Source organism: Stigmatopora argus, chromosome 14 (assembly GCF_051989625.1).
Source record: "Stigmatopora argus isolate UIUO_Sarg chromosome 14, RoL_Sarg_1.0, whole genome shotgun sequence".
NCBI classification, from domain to species: Eukaryota; Metazoa; Chordata; class Actinopteri; order Syngnathiformes; family Syngnathidae; genus Stigmatopora; species Stigmatopora argus.
Genome location: NC_135400.1, coordinates 7611148 through 7636120, shown reverse-complemented (window position 1 = coordinate 7636120; position 24973 = coordinate 7611148). Strand labels below are relative to the sequence as shown.

General features: G+C 37.7%; 1 protein-coding gene across 3 annotated transcripts in view; it reads right to left on the bottom strand.

Annotated features, from left to right (window-relative positions):
- Positions 1-24973, bottom strand: part of grin2ba (glutamate receptor, ionotropic, N-methyl D-aspartate 2B, genome duplicate a) — a 133202-nt gene that overhangs the window by 107031 nt on the left and 1198 nt on the right. The window contains exons 2-3 of one of the 3 annotated variants that reach the window (XM_077618510.1): positions 15523-15624; positions 13671-13778 (exon numbers count right to left, since the gene is read on the bottom strand). In XM_077618510.1, the coding sequence (XP_077474636.1) occupies positions 13671-13697 (27 nt within the window). In that variant the 5' untranslated portion in view covers positions 13698-13778; positions 15523-15624. The remainder of the gene's footprint in view (positions 1-13670; positions 13779-15522; positions 15625-24973) is intronic. The other 2 variants (XM_077618511.1, XM_077618512.1) reach the window with 2 other exon arrangements.

The window sequence follows — 24973 nt, the reverse complement described above, 5'->3', positions numbered from 1 at the left end:
TGGATGAAAAAATTGCAATTATTGATTTAAAAGGGGAAAATCAGGAAATATAATATACATCTATAATCTTCATTTTAATTTGATCCTAAAACAGAAAGTCGGCACTCATGATTTACTTTCCCGGGCCACACAATGCGATGCGGCGGGCCAGATTTGGCCCCTGGGCCGCCACTTTGACACGTGTGCATTATTGCATCAATGCATCAATGCAATGCATTTGGCTTTGGTTCTTCATATTCACATTGTAATTATTGGATGTAACTTTATTTAGTTTATTGCTTTGTATTTATCGGTGTCTTGAGCACTTTAATTTAGAAGCCTAATTCAGTTATGCTCCAAAAAAAGATAGGTTTGAAAAGAAGTCGTACACAAGGCTGCATCATTTTTTAAAAAATCCCATATATAGACAGCTAGATGCGAAAAGGCGGGGGCAGCGGCGCTCGAAACCAGCAGGCATTTTAAAGCAGTGGACTTTTCTGGCAGACGAGACTGCAGTCACTGCAAGATGAGTTTTTTCGCCACTAAAATACTCTGACGGATTTCCAAACTGTTTTGTTTGTAGCGAACTATATTGACATGGCGAGGAATCAGGCTACCGTATATTCACGACTATAAGGCGCACCGCATTATAAGGCGCACCCTCAATGAATGACACATTTTAATTTTTTTCCATATCTAAAGCACACTGGATTATAAGGCGCGCTGTCTATTTTGGAGAAAATTTAAGACTTTTAAGTGCGCCTTATAGTCGTGAAAATATGATACATGTTGAAAAGATATATAAATAATTATTGTAAAGTATGTTGTTAATGTATCACAATTATGAAAAGGTTTGAAAATTGAATTGAAATTTGCAAAGTAAACGCAACATTGACTATGTTAAAGTTAGCGAATGTCACTGACACAAAACGGCTGATAAGTAATATAGGCTTTCCCGATTGGCTTTTAGATTTTATGTGCGCCTTGTATTGAATTTTTAAAATACAGTTTGTTCAATCTTCTTGTGTCCCTCTGATGTCAAAGTTTAAATATTTTGTCAAAGTAATTTTTAAAAAAGTCTATCATGACAAACATCCATCTTTTGATCTAGGCTATGATATTGAATGCACGCAATTAGCATTTCAATTCAACTGAAGTCATTGCTTAAGCACCTACTGAATCCTCAGCATTTGCATTTGGATCTAAAAGGAGATTGTTCACAACAAGTGAAAATAATTTTCTCATGAATAGTCATTAAAATGCAAATAGAACTCCATGACGCCATTGATTGTAGGTTACGAGGGGACGTGGAAACGATAATGAGACTCAGGTCAGGACTCCTCCAGAGCTCGCTCTAGGCTTGTCGCCATGCCGACATAAAGGACTCCGTTTACAGTCGTCAGTGTGGTAGCTTCAATTAGCTAGACATTATCATTCATGAATCTGATTGTGCAAAGCTGGAATGTTTTTTTTCTTCATACGAAGCTTACTATAATACCATTCCATGAGTGATTATATTATGTTGAGTGTTTCAATATGTTAAAATGTCAACAATTCTACTGCAATTAATAGCGATAGATTGCATTCCAAGCAGAATTCAAAAGAATCCAATTTAAACTATATTATTCCAATTCAGTTTTCATTTCATTTAAGTCCTATGATTTTTTTAATCAAATTATTATTGCTTATGAGCATTATTAGTGACCAAAACCACAGTTAATCTCAAATGCCCAAAATGAACAGATAGATAAACAGAAACAGAAAGTGACCCTTAAATGTCCAGAAATCAACAGGAAGTGACACATGAATCATTTAATTAGCATTAACATTGGATTAATATTTAATTTATCACAAGTGTACCTATTAATAAAAATAATTTAAAAATACAGTCTATGAATAAAAAGAGATAAAGACATAAGTATAAAAATAATTATTAGTTCATTGGCTGCTGTTGACATGCTAAACAACCAATTGTGATTGAGAGAAGCTGGCAGATAATGAATGACCTTTCAGTTCAAATGAATTGAACCTCTATTGTTATCAATGGTAAGCAATAAAATGTTTTTTTTAATTATGAGAAATCTACGCATAACATATGCCCCATAAAAAAAGCAGGTGTTCACTTTTGAAGCACCCTTTGGAGCGTCCACAGCCCCACCTATCAATACTAATGGAGTAATTTGTGCTCATTAGTGGCCCTGATGATCCACAGGATAATGTTAGTTGTACTACCCAGGCATGCAAAGGTCATTCATTACCAATAAAGGAAGGAAATATGTTGTTGGTATTCAGCAGAGAGGCTTTTTTTTTTAAATATAAATATATTCAAAGATCTGGGTGTTATACCAATTGTATTTGACATTATACTAAATAGAGGCGGCCCAGTGGAGCGAGTGGTTAGCGCGTTAGTCTCACAGCTCTGGGGTTCTCGGTTCAAATCCAGGTCACGTCCACTTGTGTGGAGATTCCACGTACTCCCGGGCCTGTGTGGGTTTCCTCTGGGTACTCCAGTTTCTTCCCACATTCCAAAATCATGCATGGTAGGCTGATTGGACACTCTAAATTGCCCCTAGGTATGAGTGTGCATGGTTGTGCGTCTCCTTGTGCCCTGCAATCGGCTGGCCACCGATTCAGGGTGTCCCCCGCCTCAGCTGGGATAGGCTCCAGCCCCCCACCGCAACCCTAATGAGGATAAAGCGGTTCAGAAAAGGAGATGAAATGAGATGAGATTATACTATATAGAGCTTCCATTTTTCCTGCCTTGAGACAGTGAAGAGAGGACCATGTCCACGGTTTTCATCGTAAATCTGCACTCATAACTTGGAATGGATGCTGTAAACCACATGTGTCAGAGTGGCGGCCCGGGGGCCAAATTTGGCCCAGCGCATGATTTTGTGTGGTCCGGGAAAGTAAATCATGAGTGCCGACTTTCTGTTTTAAGATCAAATTAAAATGAAGAGTATAGATGGATATTAAATTTCCTGATTTTCCCCCTTTTAAATCAATAATTGTAATTTTTTAAATCATTTTTTTCTGTTTTTAGTTCAAAAATCCTTTTGTAAAATCTAAAAATATATTTTTTAAAAAAAGCTAAAATAAACATTGTTTTAGATCTATAAAAATGTAATATTCAGGGCTTTTAATCCAGTTCTTTTAATCCATTTATTAAAAATATATCTAAAAATGATATCTAAAATGGTCCGGCCCACATGAAATCGAGTTGACGTTAACGCAGCCCGCAAACCAACCCGAGTCTGACACCCCTGCTGTAAGCCATTCATTTATTTTCTTGACCGCTTATGCTCCAGCGCCCCACTATTTGAGAAGCTCTGCTGTAAGCGAACAATGCATATCAACAGCGATAATTAAAGGAGTGGCAGCGTGTCGTGGCCTGTTTGGCTCCTCCTGGCTGCTTTAGGTGATATAATGGCGTTGACCCCAGTGGCGCCGCACTCTGTATATCGAGTTATTATATTTATGCAACCGCTAAGCTCCTTGGCTATTTCACACTGCTGTCAACCTTCAGCAGCTGTGCACGGCCAAAGCCTGCTGTGAACATTCTGCAGATCCCGAAATTGAACAGCGAAGGTGAGAGAGAAGCAGGGGAAGCATCAGAATGGAGACTGGGGAGTGCGAAGCAAGGCCTGTATATTTTATTCAGTGGCAGCAGAGTACAATTCATAATCAACGCGGCCTGATTCACAGTTTTAATTAAAAAGTAGCGTCATAGTGCCGGAGCTAGTGTCTTGATTTATGAAGAGCCCACTGTGGGCCTCCATCCGTGCACCACCGAGAGCGAGTCCACAGGGGGGAGAGGTGCAGGGACGGGAGCAGAAGCCACGGTGTAGCCTTCTGCGAAGGGGGAAATGTCTCCTTTCTCGCAGCAAGGTGGTTAGTACCGTGGGCAGATAACTCAGTGTGAGTGTGTCAGAGTGAGCACGCGAGCATATGTGGGGGGTCTGTGTGTATTTGATGCTACTAAATCAACAAGTCCCATAGTTCTGGGTCCTTTTATTATCAACCTGGACTGACCAAACACAGCAGTGGTTTCTATAAAATCTGAAAATCTCTACATAACTGGAAACTAAAGATGGAAATTGTAGGGGAATTACGTGGGGACGCTTTGCTCTCCCTTCAGGTCACTTCCTGTAGATGTTTTATCACTTTTTATCAATTTGGGGGCATTTTCGGATCACTTCCTTGTTAACTCAGTGGCTGACGTTGGTGGCATGAGATGTCAGAGCCGTTTGAACTTGGAAATGAATGAACACAGCTAGTCCTCCAGGTTTAAATGAATATGAGGTGTATTTTTGCAATAATATATTTTTAGGGGACTTATTTGTTAATTGTATTTACAGGTCACTTTCTGTTTATTTTGGGTTGCCTAAAGCAGAAATTTTCCTTTTTATTTTAGGAAAATTACGTGACATTTCGTTGACTTTGGGTCACTTTCTGTTGTTTTCGGGACATTATCAGCTAACATCCTATCAGTGGTGGACCGTCAGGGCCGGCAAGGCCTTCTCTGCTGGCCTAAAAATATATTTGAATCACAGATAATTATGTTTTGTCCATGAATTCCTAAATATTTCAGTTGTGTGAGGTTATTATTGATGGTTTTTTTATGTGTCGCAGAAGCAGTAAAGGTTTTATAGCCATAAAATAGTTTTTGAGGGTTGGATTTATTCAGACATAGCACTGAAGGCGTCGGTTTGAAATTCACGGCCCGCCACTGCATCCTATACATTATGGATAACTTCCTTTCAAATTTGAGGCAATTTGAGGATTTTATTTGGGGGTGGGGGTTAAAAATAATAACACAATTGGAGATTTTGCGGCAGGTGCAAGATGAAAATAATTAGTGGTGAATGCTAACTTTTTTGTCGGAGATAAATATGCCATTGGAAATTGATTGGACCGTTGAAAGTGTATGAGAAGTTTTGTTACATTTTGGCGGTATTGTATAATTTTGCCTGAAATTGGCTGATAACTTTAGTGCACCTTGATGCAGATTAAAGTGAATCCGACAAAAAATAGATAAAACAAGCCCCAGTTAGAAAATTAAGTTACTTTCTTGCCATTGGAAATGAATGGCCCTTTTTTGACCCAAAAAAATGTCTTTGGGGATAAGCTATTGACTTAAAATTGAAAGGGAGCCTGTGTCAGGTGTATGTTTAAACAGTGTGAATCAATCAACAAATGAGCGCTCGTAAGGTGTGCCGATAAATTTAACAGAAAAAACGTACAAGTTTCATATGTGGAGAGCTTGGCAAATCTTCAAAATATGAACATAATATTGAAAATCGTTTCACTCACTTCCTTTCTGACAGTGAGTTCATATACGGAGCGATTGCCCCCAGAATGAGTCCAAGCTCACACGAACATTATAGGATGCATCACTTTGACCTCCTGCCTGAATAAAACTGAAGAAATGGGTGCTGCGATGATATTGGTTTTAAAATATTATGACTTGTGGAAAATGGCAAGCGCTGCATTTTTTTTCCTGGCCTGATGGAATTTGCTTTGGTCTGACAGTAATGTTAAGTTCAAGTCTACTCCTGCCATTATAAAATCCCTTGATACAGAGATATCTTAATTAAAAACAAGTGCGGGTGTACGTGCATGTCCAAGTGTCTCACAGAAAGAGAGAGAGAAACCGAAAGACATGAGCAAGAGATTGAAAAATCATGTAAGAAAATGAAAATGGGATATAAGATGACACTGAAGCAGGTAAAAGAAATTTGCTTTGACAAAAATTACCCATGAAGTAAGGAATACTAAATATTTGAGTTGGATCCAAAGAACTATTTTATTAATTCTAAGTCATAAAGAGACAATCGTCTGTGAGGAAGTATCATTAAAAAAGTATATATAATAAAAATAAGTATGAATCGAAATACACTCTGTGATTATTACTAACATCAAGTATTTAATCAATTTGTGGCCATTGATCATGTCAGACGTCCAATCAATTTCGATCCTTCAAGTTCAATAAGTGCCTTATAAAGTGTTGTGCGCTATATGAACAACAGTGAGTTCAGTTGAGTACAGTTTGGAAAAGCAACTCACACCATGTCAGCCAGTAAAAACATTTTACTTTAATGTTTTAAACTGAAATTGCTACATTTCAAATCACTTTCCAGATGGCCATACCACACTGTCAGCAGTATGCACCGTATAGCTAAAACATAACGCACTCACACAAGTGAGAAACAAGTATGGCGAGGAACTAGATCATATCATATGTTGGATGGATATTGGAATTCAAGTGATCCTAAAATGAAATATAATGCCATTGTGGTGTTAAAACATAGTTAAGTACTGCGATAGTCTATTACATCACGCCCCTGTGGACAGAATTGTGCACCCACCCTACAGTATGTGAATAGGTTATTCATGGTTGCATTCTGAGTCTTTGTGCAAGTGTTACGCGATAAATTTGATAAATACCAAAAGGTATTCATGTTAACAGGCAACTATTTTTCAATCAAGTCGGACTGCTGAATTTTTGCTTGCAAAAAAAATTGTGTGCAGGTGGGCTGGAGATCTTTCCTGACAGAAAATTAAAATTGTTTTTCCCTATTCTTTTAAACCGAGGGCTGCTTCATGCTACAGTGTTGCATGGATAAATTGTCTTTTAACAGACTAACTATCTCAGAATCACTGTCACCGTTGTATTTTGCGATTTTTCCTTACTACCCCAGATTAAATGCCACAAAGGTCCCCCTTTTTAGAAAATGACCACCCGACTTGAGACAAAATCAAGCAAAAGATGTGCATGAAATATAAAAGCCTACATACTGCAGAGACACATTCCATCATCTCCTTCATTTAGTCTTCTGTTGATCAGGATTTGCCAATTATCAGGTGAGTTCCATCAGTCACTAGCATTGATATGAATATTTACGCCACTAATAGAATTCTACAATTAGGATAGACGTCATAAACTGTGCTGTATATGTCATAAAACAGGGGGTATGCAGGGTTGTTTTAATGCTGACTGCCTCTCTACCCTCCATTGACTATTATGAGTCCATTAAAATGTGTTCAATGGAGCCCCTCAGTGACTCATTGTTATGTTTATAATCGTACTCTTCAATTAGAAAATACTCATGTTTTAACAATGTAGCCATATAATGATAAAAAGCATAACTACCATCCCATATTTTGGTTAAATCAACTTTATTATAATTGCAAGCTCAGGGAATGCTATTGTTTACCATCTGAAGCTCCTCTTAAAATTAACCTTTAGATCAATAGGGTGTTATTTAGGTGGAACTACACTAAAAATAGATATTAACGACACCTGTATAATCCAAGATCAAGAAAATAGCTGCATTAAAATATGCATGATTGAGAGCAGGGTTGCATCGAGTGTCGCCAACTGACCCTGAATAATGGAATCGTCCCGTATTCAAGAAGAAAAGTACGCTTTGTCCCTCCCATATTATCATGAAATTAGAAAATAGTCTCCAATTTGTAGAATAAAGTAATACTGGTAGCCCTTTAAGTATATGCAGGCAACGGTATTCTCTCGCTTCTCCATTTTGTGACCTTTTTGCACGGCAACGCGCTCGTAACATAACAAACAAATTTAAATGAACTTGGATTACGATGCACACACACTCAAAAATAAGTTTGATCTAACCTTACACTAAACTTAATTCTAATTTTGTTTTAAATTTTGATACCTTTCTTCTCCCGGCCGGATTGGCTCTATTTGCCCCGCCTCCACCCTGACTTTCAGATGCAACCTAGATGTTTGCTTTTGTATTCCCTTCAAAATATTCCCAAAATGATACACACAAATGTCCTCACAATAGGATAATGCACAACCACTTGCCAACGAGAAGTACTATATGCACCATTCGCACTGACTAATGGGAAAAAAACACTGAAAAAAATGCATTGCTCCGCCCAGTGCTTGCAGAGACATTACAAAGAGGGAGTTGCGACCAGAGAGACATTACACGAGAGAGTTGCGGGGTATAACAAAATTTTTCTCGTATCTCAAGATAAATATTTGCTCAAAATTTTACTCTTATCTCAAATTGCTCGTATGTCGGGGCACTCGTATGTCGAGGTACCACTGTACGACATGGCCGGACAGTTATGACATACATACATACATCCTTCCCAGTTCAAATGGTTTGGTTATTTATGAGGAACTTATTTAAATTCACACAAGGATGAAAGAAAAAAATGTGGGCGTCTACCATAAGTTAAAAAAATAGGAATCCATGTTTTCGAACTGTGGCTGTAGTTTTCAGCAAAAAACTGTTCGCGCCCCTAAGGGACGTATCCGTTTCCCGCTAGGGGTTCCTCAGTTAAACTCCTGGCGGGTATTTTTCCTTAACACAATCCAATCAATAACCTTTGTATTACGTACTGGCGGTCTCCCAGCAAGGCCTTGTGAAGGCTTTCAGACGGAGAGCCCACGAGCATAGAGCAGAGGAGGCTGTAGTTTGCTCCGCTCAGACGAGGCCGCCTGGACGAAGTGAGCATTAGCCGTGACATTTGAAAAGCGGCGAGGCCGCTAGACGCGTTTTGGCGCCCGGCTCGTGTCCTGCTCCCCTCACACAAGAGCGAGCACTCGGGAATGACTGTGGGTCAGTGCCCATGCTTGACCGTTTCATCTGCAGCACATTACAAGCAGCCTTACCCTCTTCCCTGCGGCGCAGCGCATGATGCAAAATCATTAAATCCAATGCCAGAGCATGGAGATCGCACCCCTCTTTCGAGAATACGCTGATTTATTTGTCTAGCGTGGCTTTTATAATGGCGAAGAAAATGCTGCTTAGTGAAGCGGAGATGAAGAGAAATGCATTAGGATAGTACTTAGTCGCGCAGACATTCATCAAGGAGTACATCTCAAATCCCTTACTGTGACATATAATTTAATTTTACTAAATTAAAAGCTGCATATGATAAATCAAGAATGTGAACGGCGGTTACATGACTTATTCAGTCGCAACTAGAAGTCTTGTTTGGATGACCTTTTCCAATGCGGACGTTTTGGCACTCTAAAAGAGTCAATAGCAGGAAGACTATTAGTTTAATAATTAGGTTACAATTTATCTTCAAATAAAATGAATTTTGAAAAGCTTTTTTTGCAGCATCACGATTAGCATTGCTCAGAAAACTTTGGACCTCAATTGGTCGAGCATTAAACAAACATTGATCGATACGCCGTAGACCACTTGTGTCAAAGTGGCGGCCCGGGGGCCAAATCTGGCCCGCCGCATCATTTTGTGTGGCCCGGGAAAGTAAATCATGAGTGCCGACTTTCTGTTTTAGAATCAAATTAAAATGACGAGTATTAAATTTCCTGATTTTCCCCCTTTTAAATCAAGAATTGTAATTTTTTAATCAATTTTTTCTGTGTTTTTAGTTCAAAAATCATTTTGTAAAATTTAAAAATATATTTAAAAAAGCTAAAATAAACATTGTTTTAGATCTATTAAAAAACTGAATATTCAGGGCTTTTAATCCAGTTCTTTTAATCCATTTATAAAAATAAAAAAATCTAAATATTATATCTAAAATGGTCCGGCCACGTGAAATCAAGTTGACGTTAAAGCAGCCCGCGGACCAACCCGAATCTGACACCCTTGCCATAGACAATAAGAACAAAAGCTGCCATTGATGATACAAGATGTCCAATCCATTTTTAAAGGGAGGGTAAGTTTTTTTTTCTTTAATTACTTAGCCCTCCCATTTTTTTATTCCCAAAACGAGAACTCTGCAAAAAAAGTTTTAGCCTTTGCATATCTGTAAAAATACATTTTCCAAATGGATTCCTAGTGTTTTAATGTCATCAATTAATCGACTCAAAATGTTGGCTAGTGAATTGACTCGCTGAAGGACAAACATGACGAGACTTGATTTTACTTCCCCGCAGCACTGGAAGACATGCCAACGAAGAGCAGATGCCACCAAAGTGCATGTTAAAAGTGCTTCGCTCAGCTAAAGACTGACTGTGCAAGCTGTTTTCCATGAGACTTATGTTAGTGCTCATCTACTTCAGGCAAGTATGAGTGAAGCCATATTGATTCGCTGTTTTGCAGCCCAATCGATGACACGCAAAGATCCCTGCCATGGTTGAAGGTCCAGCTCAAACATGTAATCTTACTGTCCAAATTTAATTGTTATGGCGTGTGAGTGTCACTTTGTGATAAACTAGCATCAGATACTTAGTCACCCTCTATGATAGCACCGCCACATCTTACACGCTTATTTAATTACAAGATAATTGAACATCAGTTCAGCCCAGATTGAGCAACATGATTGGAATGCATTCCAGAGAAATGTGCCAGGCATAGTTTGCTGTGCCTGAAAGTTTCTTTGAATAGTTATTGATTTAATGAGATGTGCCCACGCAGCTGCATTTTTTTCCCCATATGGTGACAAAAAGGAAACAGCAGTACACGCTTCACAGATGTTATTGTCTTTCTGACAAACGAACAAAAGCGTTCACTCTTGGGGCCATCTGGTAGTTGCTTTCTATTTGAAACAACCTTAGAAACATGGCTATGTTCCTTTTGTCAACCAAGATGGAAAGAAAGAAGGATTGGGTGATATGTCCCAAAAAATAAAATTGCAGGTTTTTCACCAGAAATTCAATTTGCGTTTTTTCTTCTTCTCGCAATTATTCGATTTCTAACAATGACAACAATAGACAGAAGTAGTTTAAGACATTGTTAGGAATGTGAACCCATTGGCAGCCGCTGACCGTGCCAATCCATTTTGACTGGGAGGAAAAATCTCATTAAATTAAATGAATTGGATGTCGAGCACCGTCAATGGCAATTAATATTGAGCAATCACAACCAATGTTTCTAGTTTAAATGAAATGAATGACTACCATCATCATCAGCCTCAGGCTATACGGCAAATGCCATTATATTCGAGTGTTATTGGGGGTCATAAACCGTACAAAAGGTTTTTTTTAAAGTTAAATGTTGAACAAAAGCTAAATAACCTAATAAAAATGCAAAAGGTCTGCCTTAAATATACCTTTCCCTCCCACTATTTGTTCTGTCATCCCCCCAAAACAAAGCAATAACTTAACAAAATTATGGTAATTTAGGTTCAAGCTCTCTTTTGCATTAATGAAAAGATAAACTATATACATGGGATGGGCTCCAGCACCCCCACGACCTTAATGAGGATGAAGCGGTTCAGAAAATGGGATGAAATAAACTATATACATATACAAAGTTGGACTAAAACCTTGGTTGAAGGTTAAAGAATGAACCATATCCAAACCTAGCCATGGATGGGAGTCAAGGTGCGGGTGTGCGTTCAGAGGCCAAGCAATTTGGATCATCTTGAAAGATTCTACAATTACTTCTGCCACGGGGTATAATAGATCAGACTAGACTAAATAGGCTGAAAGGTCTAAAATCCAACCATTAGTGCCATTTTCCTCCTCAGAGGAGCCAGGACGACTTTGTTTATGCGATGCAACAGTGCAGTTAATTCATCTATATGGTAATGTTCATGACATAAGGCGGTTGTAGGCAAAATGCGAAGTCAGCGTTATCCGATGGAACTGTGTGACTTTCAGCTAATGACAGAGGGCCGAGGCACTTCATTACTGCGCCGTACCGTCCCCCCGCAGCCAGCCAAGGCAGACGATTAAGTAAGTAATACGAGGAAGTGTATGGTGGCTGTATTGATGCTGTACCGTAATGCGTGCAAATGCAGACAACCTGCACCCCCCTTCCTCCCTTTCAGTTCTGTGTGATATGGGAAAATGTATCCCAATATGGATGGGCTATGACAAAACCATTACAACATCTTCTACCTTTCTCACTTTAAATTCACATTAAACTGACCTGCCACAAATATGCAATACAAATATGCAAGTAGTGCTGCAAGCTAAAACTGTCCAGTGCAAACATACATCACAATTGCACATAGAGTGGTACTTCTACTAATGAGTTTAATTAGTTCCAGGACTTGTTTTTTAACTTGGGCTTTTCGTGAGTAGAGCATTACTTGATATGTATGTATGAGAAACTACATATCCTCTATTTTAAATGTGACCAGTGCAGCATTGTAGACAGACAACCATTCATTTTGGAATGTGAGAGGAACCCATAGTACCCACAGAAAACCCACGCAAGCCCGGGGAGAACATGCAAACTCCACTCAGTGAGAACCCACCTGGGATCAAACCCTTGACCCCAGAACTGTAAGGCCTACATGGTAACCACTCGATCACCCGTTATCTATATTAAAATAATCTAGTATTTTCCAGTATTTGTCAAGTATGAGGATTACAGTTAGGTTACCAAATTAGCTAAAAACCAATGCTCCAAAACTAAAATGCTACTCACAGTAATATAATCTAGCTAGAGTTTATCATTAACATGTTCTTTTATTTTAGCAGCAGATAAATATGATTCCATAAGATGTTATGATTTTGGGGTGTTTTTTGACAACCTCTGCGCTGCTTCCTAGACTTTTTAAACACAACCCTTGCTCTTAACTAGTGTTGGGGTATTCCAGTATAGGGTATTCATTCACCAAATGTTAAATGAAAAATATATATATGTTCAAGATGCTGGCAAGATATAATATTCGATGACAGTCACTCCAACTTTATCCAGTTTTATGAATATTCTTGCTTCTACGTCCAAGTTAGGCAAGACAGCTCGCCAGTTATCCTATGCATTCCAGCCAATGTTCCCTCTAAGCTGCGCGCGTGCGCAATTGCGCACTACTCTCGTCTTCTCTGCGCACAGCAAATCATATGGAGCGCACAAAATAAAATCCCTTTTTTTTTTTTTTGCTGTGAGGCCGACGCGCGAACCACTCATCCGCCGGGCCGCCCATTCATAGATATTAATCATTACATTTTATTATTACTAAATCATTTATGTTTAGTAGACATACACCTGCTTATGGCAGGTGTGATACTGGTGTGTGCCTATAGCGAACAATGATGATGTTGCTCACACCGGTACTCAGTGTGCTCAGGGAGGTTGTCTTTCTGCCCAGACAAACAAAAAATTAGAGGGGACATTGATTCCAGCTGATTAACTCAATGGCTGCCATTGATGGCGATATACCTCTAATTCGCCTGAACTGGGAGGGCTGACAACGAATCATTTTAGCTCATTTAACGTCCACTCTTGTCAAACTCCTTTAAATTCACAGAAGGATAAAAAGAGCCACATGGGCAAAAACATGTCTTGTCTGGTGTTATCACACAAAAGCCAATGTTTCTTTCACACTCCCCAAGAATTAAAGTACAAACACAGATGACCGAAGGCCAACAAGCACACGACTTAAAAGGGTACACGCTCAACAAATCCCCTTAACCGCCTCATCAGTGCCCGAAGAGTCATGCAAATGAAGATGGCGGTCAATAGGTGCTGGATCAGGTGAAGTGGCATTGATCAAAGTGCACACTGTGCTAAAAAGCCAGGATTAAACCACTCGTCTGTAAGATCCACCTTGAACCATGATCCTAACCTTTAAGCAATCAGCAAGATAAGAGTGGCAAGAAGGCTGTGGGACCTCTAGACCATCCATCACTGAGATTTCCGGGAGTCACATGCATAAGAGCGCTGCCGACATTCAAACTAAACTAGATAAGACGTGCTTGCTCGCATTGAGGCCGCAAGACCTTGACATGGGAAGGGGGTGGGAAAAAAATGCTCCACTTATCACTTTTCTCTTACCTTGTGTTTTGTCGGCCAAACTCTCATCCCATCGTCTCAGAAGTAGCATGATGGTGTAGCCTGGGCCTCCTCTCTCCCTCTCATAGCCCCAGACTGAGGGAGGCTGCACTATAATTAACACAAGAGAGGAGTAGATTTTTGATCGTTAAAAGCTACACACTATTACATTGATGTTATCTATTTGGAAGTGATTGATAAATCCAGTTTTCTAAGGAATACATGAATGTGCCTTGAAAAACAGAGGTAGAAATCACTTGTGCTGTCCTTGAAATGTTAACCCTGTATCAGGGCATACATTTACCGCCTTAGCTGACATTGACGGCAAAAGACGTCCAATGCATTTGACTGGGAGAATGGATGAACGGACATGAGTATTTTTGTCAATAGCAAAACCTTTTTTTTAATTAACAGATAAACATAGGAATGATTAGTTTTTTTATTTAAAATGTATTTTTGACACAAAATAATGAAAAGATGTACTATATGGTATTTTTAATGAATGATAAAACACAAAATAACCAATAAAAAAATGAATATTTGTTTATATAGAATATTTGCTATTAAACCATATTAAACCAGTCCCAGTCCATAACAAAGCAGCCTCAATTTTTAATCATAGGTAAATAAATGGATTAAATCGAGATAGTATGTCTTGTTATCAAGAATCTAGCGGATTTAGAAACGTTCATAGTGGGTTGACGCTGAAAAAAAGGAAGTTATCGTGTTGCAACAAATCGTATCATTAAAATAAAATGTTTGAGGTGCACCGACAATGATGTTAGGAGAGAAAGACATCCCATTCTGTCCTTCTAGATCAAGGGTGTCAGACTCGGGTTGGTTCGCGGCCCGCTTTAACGTCAACTTGATTTCACGTGTGCCGGACCATTTTAGATATATTTCGATTTTTTTTTTTATAAATGGATTAAAAGAACTGGATTAAAAGCCCTGAATATTCCGTTTTTTATAGATCTAAAACAATGTTTATTTTAGCTTTTTTTAAATATATTTTTAGATTTTACAAAATGATTTTTGAACTAAAAACACAGAAAAATTGATTAAAAAATTACAATTATTGATTTAAAAGGGGGAAAATCAGGAAATTTAATATACATCTATACTCTTCATTTTAATTTGATCCTGAAACAGAAAGTCGGCACTCATGATTTACTTTCCCCGGCCACACAAAATGATGCAGCGGGCCAGATTTGGCCCCCGGGCCGCCACTTTGACACGTGTTCTAGATATTCAGTAGGCTATGTTCGCACAAACTACAACACAGTTACAATTTCAATAAGTGAGTTGATAAATGCCACTAAATCCTAGCATTAGCATTATCTTTTTATATGCAGATTTTTTTTATTCTCAGTTCATATATAGGTTGTTTTAACACCTAACTTTTTTGTGTTTATCATCATCATCCAAAATAATCATGTAACAAGAGGCAATTACTGGTAGTCAATCAGAAGTGTAATTTGTTATGACACGTCACTGTGATTATGATTTAATATGTGAAGGAGGACTTGTTTCAAATGGAGCGGCACGTTTTATAAACATGAATGATACAATCTGTCAACATCATCGGCCCATTAATATAAAGATGATTTTAATTAACTCGAAAGAAGATAGAAGACAACATTTGGCAGAGTAAATCAACCATGTAATGTTTTCAACTCTATTTTTTCTAATAACCAACAGCACTTTATCACATTTTCGCTTCATAATTCACTCAGTAACACCTCTCTATCTCATTAGTATGCAGGCTTTAATTTCCTGAAAATGAAAAGGTGAGTTGCTTGCTAACTTTTTAGAGTCTATTAGGAATGACGTGGGTGTTTTATCTCAGAGAACTTACAGCAATTTAACGGGGAAAAGCAGCTAATTCTGGGTAAATGTACTCCACGGGAGCAACGTCTTTTCTCTTCTTTGCTCCAGCCGGCTGTTGTCTGCCAGTCTGCTGTTTTAAAAAGGGGAACAAGGAGGACAGGGGGTTAGAAGGGGGTCACAGACGCTCGCTTTCAAGAGCCTTTAGTGCCCATTGCAACATTTGACCTGCTACCTGAAGATTTATTCACTCAGGAAGATTTAAAGGATTTAAAAGTCTGTTCAATCTTTTAACTCACGAGCTGCCGTTGACAATTTGACTGTGGGGAGTGAAACATGATCCCTAAATTCAAATGGATTTGAATGTGTTAAAGACACAATTGTGTTATTTTGTTTGGAATTAGTTTCTTCATTTGATCGTTCGTAAAATGGATTGAATGTTAAGATATATGACGTCACAAGAAGTTTATAAGACAATCCAAAATGAATAAATCAATAAAATTCCAAGAACTATTTATTTAACTAAGTTAACTTGTTTCTTTCTAATTCTTGAATTTTTTCCTTTTTTTTATTAGCATTTTTTAAAATTATTTCACATATAATTAAAGGATTTTTCTATTCATTTTAGAGTTATAGTCTATCATAATTTTCGTGCAGACGACATTAATACTACAATTGGATATCAATTAGCAGCTGCAAAATAATGTCTTATTAGCCAAATTGGCCCCAAGATGCCAGTGTGAGACCTCTGAATGAAATGAATGCAATGAAAACATTAAAAAAAATCATAATTCGCTCATGAAAAGTGTTCATCATTTTCACCATTTCTAATAACTCACTGTATTAAACTCAGTGTGAGTGTGTTTGTGTTTGATGATTAGGGTGGTAGACTGGCAAAGACAAAATACTGCTGATCTAATTAATTAAAATACAATACAACATTTTTTTTTAAAAAGCTCAATCATTTTCTCCAGATGTACGCTAGCATTAAACTACATCCACACATAGGATCATAAAACAACCCGTAACACTATATGCTAATAAGTGGCTGCGATCAAATCTGCTTACGCGTAGCTCATATTCATGGCTGACAAATGAAAGTACACCATATATCTGAGAGAGAAGCCTTTTCACCAGTAAGTGCTGTCAAGGGAGCTTGAACATAACATACATTCTGCAAGCCTGTTTGAGTCTTCCAGAAAGGATCTAACAGCTTGAAAAGCATATTATTAAAGCCAAAACATGCACTACTTGTGGAAGCAATATTACCAAGGAAATGGATCAGTCCCGTGAAAACAGAAATGTTCTTCGGTGACCATTTTGGAGTCTATGAATCCATACAAAACAAATATCTTGCCAGCTCATCTGTCCGTCGTTCCATTTTTAACCAGAGTTGAGGTCAAATATCTTTGAAATGCAGTCATGAATTAATTGTAGCTGCCTAACAGAAATGTAACGAGAGCCAGATTAATGTTTACGAAACACTTGGTTTCTTTTTTTTTTTTAATCAGCGCTGATATTATCAAAATGGGCAATCTAGAGATAAGTACATTCAATGCCTTCAAATAAAAAAAAAGAAAGACAGACATTCCTTTCAAGCACGAGTGCCTTGGGAAAGCCATTAAGTCTGCCTACTAGAGCTGACACGATAAATTGACTAAATAATCAAATGAATTGACAACTTTTTTAAATTTTGATTATGATATTATTGACCGAAACATTGCCAGAATCATTTTGCGACCCTCTTGACTCATTGCCTGCCATTGTTAACGATAGACGTCCAATTAATTGGGACTGAGAGGATGAACTGGGAATGCTAATGCTTCAGTGCCATTGATTTTGGCTGAAAAGTGTGGTTCATCCATCCCTCCTACTGAAATATATTTTTTTTATTTACATTACATTTTTTAAATAAAAAATAGAGATTTTTTGCAATTTTAAGAAGGGCAAATGTGAGAAAAACAAGAAATATTGTGTTATTATCTAATATTTAAAAAATAATTTTAAATTAAAAACAAAACTTGATTAAAGTTGTGTTTCAAAAACCATGGAGAAAAAAACACTAAACATTCTATTATTTTTTTGGATTACTAATTTCAAATTAAAAATAAAACTTGATCAAAATGTCTTTTTTTGTGAAGAAAAAACATGAAGTCAATGCACATAATATTTACTTTTGTGTGCTACATTAAAAAAAATAAAAAAGATATGATTAGCCAATCTGGTCACCAGGCCTTGAGTTTGACACCTGTGCTTTTAAGTATTGTACATGATATCATTTTATAAAAAGAAAATTCTCTTAGCCATGCCTTTGTGCTAAATAGGCAAATAACTCATTGTGTGCCATTGACAGTGATAAACATCCAACCCATTAAAAATTGATTTGACATCTAGCAACATCAATGGCACTGAAATCTAATCATTCACAGACATTTCTCCCAGTTTAAATGAATTGGACATCTACAGTTGTAAGTGGCTGGGCAATGAGAAAGTAAGTTTCTAATAGAAAGCTTTCTGTTAGGAGCACACTCAATTGTGCATTTGGCAAGTCAGCATCATTCATGGCTTCGGCTTTTCCTCTGCAAGTTGACGTCGTCATCCTATCAGTTATCTTGGGTTTGAGCGCTTGGCAGTCAGCGTTTTTCTTGTGCAGGCTGAACGGCTTCATTTTATTATCTCTGTGAAAGTTCTTTCTCTTTGATCCTTGACAATGTGGTCGCAAATGACACATGATTAGCTTAAATTGAAAGAGACGGCGGGAGAATATTGACGGGGTGCGCCATGAAAAGGTATGTCGATGAAAGCCACCTATTGTCAAGGCCTAATGACGATCAATTTAGGCCTTAGTGTTGTCACGATATTAACATTTTCAGCTCGATATCAATAATCCAAATTACTTGAAGCTCAAATACTTAATACTAGAAAAAATTTAAAAAAATCTCAAATTAAATGTTAACTCTTTTACAGTTTTTCCAATGAGGTCATCATTTTTTTTTACAAAAACTAAAAGCCCCTTGAGTTGTCACAAAATGAACAGACGTGACCAAAAATAGAGCAAGTAAACCAAGGATGCCTCAAAATCATCAGAAAGTATGCTGAAATGCCCTAAAATATATATGAAATGCTCCAAAGTGTACAGTTAGTAACCCCAAGTGTACTGAACGTCACCCAAAACTTTACAGAAAAACACCCATATGTACCCTGAAAAACCTACAGAAAGTGACCTAAAATCAACTAGAATCGACCAAGAAATGTCCTACATTCAACAAAAATGATTCCAAAAGTGCAAAAAGCAAGACCAAAGCCCAAATGTAACCAAAGTTAAATAACCCAAAATTAATAGGAGGTTACCTAAAATGAACAGGAGACCTAAAATTAATACATTGCAAGCCAACGAAAACAATACATTAATTTAAACTGGAAGGACTGTGAATGCTTGTCTTTCAGTGCCACTGACAATGCTCATCTCATCTCATTTTCTGAACCGCTTTATCCTCACTAAGGTCACAGGGTGCCGGAGCTTATCCCAGCTGACTTCAAGGCAGAGGTGGAGGACACCCTGAATTGGTGGCCAGCCAATCGCAGGGCAGAATGGGACTAACAATCATTCACATTCACACTCATACCTAGGGGCAATTTAGAGTGTCCAATCAGCCTACCATGCATGTTTTTGGAATGTGGGAGGAACCTGGAGTACCCAGAGAAAACTCACGCAAGCCCGGGGAGAACCTGCAAACTCCACACAAGTGGACCGATCTGGATTTGAACCCAGATCCCCCAGTGAGGCAAACGCGCTAACCACTCAGCCGCCAGGCCGCCATACTGACAATGCTTAGACGTCCAATTTATTTTGATTGGGGTAGGTGAACAAAAAAATGTTCATTCTCCCCTACCAGTAAAATAAAGATATCTAGTCTTAGCATCCAATGCGTTAACAAGGAAAATGCAGAAATATCCTATATTACCGTTACGATCAAGAATAGTGCAAAATCTGATTCACCGCAGGACAAAACAAATCTGGTGAACGTGTGGTAGTGCAAAAATAAATAAGTATTTGCAATCAAATATTGCACACGCGTACAACATGTCTGTAACGAAACTTCGATACTTTTGACAATCCTATTGGGATTAGATGTAATCTTAAATGCCTGTCTTTTGACAAACCCTGGGTAAAGATCAAGCGTTATCTCATCTGATTGGACACTCATTTTCATTTTGCTTAACTTCACCGTACTATCGGAAAAGCCATTGGAGTGTTCGCGTCTAGGCCATATTTTGGGCAAAGAAATTATTAATTTGCATACTGTATGTCAATGAATAATAAACACGTATCTGCGGGGTAGCAGATTGTTCTTTTCATTTTTAATCGATGGGCCACACAGAAACCCTCGCAACATGCCACACAAACAACATCTCATATACACACAGCACTAGATGCAAACATGAAAGACCAACGCGGTTGACTTCAAACGTCCGGGCCCTTTTGTCTCATACTACTAACGCCACAAAGGTTGTAAATGCTACGTTTATGCTCACTTCGAGTACACGCATTTTTTCTCGTAGACGAAGTCTGCATCTATACAAGACTTTTAATCAGCTCTGATGAATTATTGAGCAGCCTTTTTATATTAGATTATGACCTATATTCTGGCTGTTTGAAACGAGACTGCCAATAAAATCCAGATTTAGTTTTTAAAGACGAGTCCCTGTCCCACATTAGCTTTAATCACGGAGTAGGACACACACATTTTAGAGAAACTTTTCATGTAGCTCTGCAGATGTAATCATTCATTTAAGACAAGTTCTTCACAGGGTTTTTGTTGTTGTTGTTGTTGTTGTTGTTGTTTTCTCAAGCAGCCCCGCATAGCCAAGTGCTCAACTTGTGCTGGTTTAATTAAGGCTGATCTGGAACTCAGACCACGACGTGATACGAGGAGGAAAAGTAAAGAACGAGAGATTGAAATTCCCCTGCTGTTTCCCCTCTTGGCCTGTTTATCAATGACGATCATGTCTGTGAAGGTTCTCGAGGCAGTCTTTTTTTCGAAAATAACTTTTTCGAGAAGAGTTTCTAAACACTAAAAAGTGCCAAGAGCATTAATTATACTACAGAATTAGTATTCTACAACAAAAAAGTACATTGTTACTCCACAGTGATAAAAAATGCTGAAGGTTCTACAAAGATAATAAAATCACCATCACACTAAAAATATGTTCTAAAAAAAATAGACTCGGTGGGTTCACTAAGAGATCGTTTACACAACAACAGTAGCGGGGGGGGGGAATGCAACAAAAATTTCCATATCGTTAAGATGGAGAGCATTTTAGGAGGCTGGCATTCTTGGCGACGTTTAACCCTGGGGCCAGAGTCGAAACGGTTTAAAACGCTGAGGTTTGGGGTGCAAGAAAGTTTTGGTGGACCTACATACAGGGCATGCGTACTACATTGGCAAATTGAAAGTTTCGTAGAATTTTGTATCACCGCACAATAATTCACGCAAAAAAAAAATTACCCCCCAAAAATTGGCATTTTTACTTTAGACTTTTTCATAACGAAGGACAAAAAGCTACATTCAGATGGCAGGTTTTCATACATGAATGCGATTTTTGTTGTTATTTTGTGGCTGTACACTACCATTATCATTTCATGTCAAAATGGGCCTTCTAGTGATACATGCATAGAAGAACACTGATAAGACACATCAGCCCACGCTCTAAAAGTGACCTGTATTCACAAAAGAAAATTAATTACAAATGCCGACATAAGCAGCCATCTTTTGAGAGGCCAAGAATATCGCACAGCATTTAAATCTGTCTATAAGACTATTTTTCGTGGTCATTCGAGTCAGGTCGCTACTCGGCGAGTAATACAGTACTTTCAAAAACTGTTATGACTGCAGTCAAGTCAGCTTCCAAGCAGAGTCAAGCCATATTTATTAGCTGTGGCGTCCCAAATTTTAGTTTCTAATTTTTCTGTAATTTCAACTGTTGCTGAACAATACAAATTGTCTTTATAGTCAAATAAATTCCGATTTTGGATCACTAGGCTGTCCGACCACAGCTTCATTTGAAATGAATATAACTCGAAAAATGTGAATTCACATACGAATGCGGCTGAGAGCAAATTTAAGAATGTCACTTGGGTCAGTTTGCTCATTGGCATTGACACTGATTGACAGCCCATTTATTTAAACTTTAAGGTTCGGCTATGAAAGCTCATCATGTCATTGACGGGGGTCAGTCAAAATAAAGCGTTATTATGAGTAAATATTCTCTTAAATATTTCATTTTTGTCAAATTGAGATATGAAGCCCCCTTGATGCAATGTGTGCATTATATTAGGAAAAATGTGCTGTTTTCTAAATGATTTAAGAATAAACTCTAACCTCAAAAACATTCACCCTAAAGAAGTGTTTGAAATTGCTTTTGTCAGTAGATCCATTATGAGTAAGCATTTTTGAGAAGCGTTTACCATCTTTACGGCTATCAGCTCTTAATCAATACTTCGGGCTGCAGGGTGGTTCTGCCAATTTTCCATAAATGATCAAAGTTAGTGTTTAAAGAAAGCGTATATGAACCATTTAATATTGTATGCTATTTCCCAAATACAAATGGCAGTTGAGAGAATTTTTGTGTCTTACATATTACACAATTTGGTAATTTCTAGGATCCATATTTTTTTTTAAATCAAGATATTTGCACTACATACTTCATTAAATACAGCTGCGGTTAAGCAGCATTCCAGGTAAAGCTTTTCTGATGCATGAGTCTAGCAAACATTTCACTTTCCCTGGTTCAGTCAAGCAAGCAACCGCTCTAAATGGATGCATAGAAGTGATACAACCATACCCAGAAAACCTGACAATTTTTAAAGCAGTGACACCCTACTTAGTTTATCAAGAGAATATAATGCACATTCGGAGGAGCCCTATAGAAGTATACAAATTTCTCCTCTTCTATTTGAGAAAACCATTCGCTTTTGCGCTTTTGCATGCCAGGCCAGAGGATGGCGTTGTCAAGTTGCTTAGACTTAATGTAATTATCAGACTCTAAAATGCCATTCTCATTAAGTGAGCAATCAAAACATGTTTCCAAGCCCTAAATATTCCTAAATAATGGCCTGTCACTGTCAAATTGCAGCAATTCCCAAAAAAAAAATCTCTCGTTCATTCAACTTGTAAGCCACATGTGTCAAAGTGGCGGTCCGGGGGCCAAATCTGGCCCGCCGTATCATTTTGTGTGGCCCGGAAAAGTAAATGATGAGTGCCGACTTTCTGTTTTAGGATCAAATTAAAATGAAGAGTATAGATGTATATTAAATTTCCTGATTTCCCCCTTTTAAATCAATAATTGTAATTTTTACATCATTTTTTCTGTTTTTAGTTCAAAAATCATTTTGTAAAATCTAAAAATATATTTTAAAAAATGCTAAAATAAACATTGTTTTAGATCTATAAAAAACGAATATTCAGGGCTTTTAATCCAGTTCTTTTAATCCATTTATTTAAAAAAATCTAAATATTATATCTAAAATGGCCCACGTGAAATCAAGTTGACGTTAAAGTGGCCCGCAAACCAACACCAGTCTGACATCCATTGCCTCTTGTCACAGAGCAACAATGGAGTTCACATTCCAAACGTCCATTTTGCATTACGACAGCTGTGACAATGTTAGCAAACACCGCAGCTGTTCATCTGCTACAAAGGTCACAACATGTGATGTGTGCCTACAACAACCCAGGACAAGCTAATGATCCCATATTATGGGATCAAGTCTAAGTGAAAATCACAGGTACAGTCATAACCTTGACAGTCACGCAAACACGCTCGCAGTATAAATCCAAACTGATGTCAACGACGACAGTTAATAAAAGAAAGAGGGTCAACTCCCGCCGATCCTCTAACAAATGTCTGCGTTTGGTTGTGTGTCTGCCATTATGCGGGTGACTATGAAACTACATTTTGCATCTGACACTGTGATCATTTCCTTCAACGGAATGTAGACTAAAACTATGACTACTCCTAAAACCTATTGAAAAACTTTTTGAAGCAATTTATCACCATTTGAACTAGTGGGCAGCAAGTGAACATTCGCCAGCCCCCCAAGTTCACATGGATTAGACATCTATTGTCGTCAATTGTCGTATTTTAACAGTATTTTTATGGGTATTCAAATTTAGAACATGCTATCACACCCATACAAAAGTGTTAAGTAGGTGAACAGTAGGAACTAATATATTACAATTTTTCAAACTGTCTATTAATGTAGATAGACACGGGTCAAATATGTATTCTGGTGGTAAAAGAAATAAAATATGTTTAACAGAAATGGCTGATACTAATGCGACCGCGTTGCTCTCTCTCTTATGCGTACAGATAGTAATAATTATCATTAAAATTATCCGTAATAAACTGATCTTCATCCAAACCAATTGAAGTAAAGTGCAGATAAGAGAATTCCAAGCAGTGTACTCACCTAATGAACAACAACAATTAAAAAAAAATACATATATTACAAATAATCGTAATTGTGTTGGCTGGCTCAATAGTAATAATCGATGCTATAATTATTGATAAGACAAAAGATGCTGCTCGGGTCTTCAATCCTTGCTGGTGAAATTCCACAAAAGAAAAGATGAATACTTCGAAGCAGCTTCAGTCCATTAGCAAAAAAAAATTAAATCCCTTGCTAGTGTCAGTGAGAATTTTTATATTTTAGATTCGGAATTCGATATCCAGGATTTCAAATGGTAATTCCACAGAAAAAAAAACAGCTCCATCCAGAGTACCCTTATGATGGTGACAGTTTCCCATAGGTCTCACTTTTCATTCTCTTGATATACTGGGCAGAGGAACCATTAAACCTCCCCTGGGCGGGGGGGAAAGTAGAACGGAAAAAAATGAGGTGGGCAACAAAAGTTGTGGAATTGTATTCACTTTTCTATGCATCTATGGGTTGTTGCTGTGTGCATTCACTCTTGCAAACACAAAGGAATTTTACACAAAACCTGCTTACCTCCAGCAATTAAAAAACAAAAACTAACCATCCAGTTTAATTAATGTCATAAAATTAAATCACATTTCCACCACAATGGATAGGAAGCATAAAAGTATGTTTGTTGAGATTCCTAATGAGCGAAAAAAATAAATTACTCATTGTGAGATCATGAAATGATAAAAATATTTTTTAAATGGGTGAATGAAGACGCTAGATTGTCGCAGTGACTAAAAATACTGATAATTATTGTTTGATTAAGGTTTTTTTTCCCCTTTCCAGCCTGTTTATTCTCTTTCAAAGCTTGTGTCGGTCTGTCTGTGGGAACGAGTCAGTTGAGAGTGATATGAGATGGAACTTGGGTGGAAGAATGTAAAAAAAAAACACAAATTACTGTTAAACGAACACACAATGCTTGTCTGGAATTACACGTACAAACTATGCGTGACTAACTTGAACATAAACCTCATCTCATTTCCAAAAAGATCAT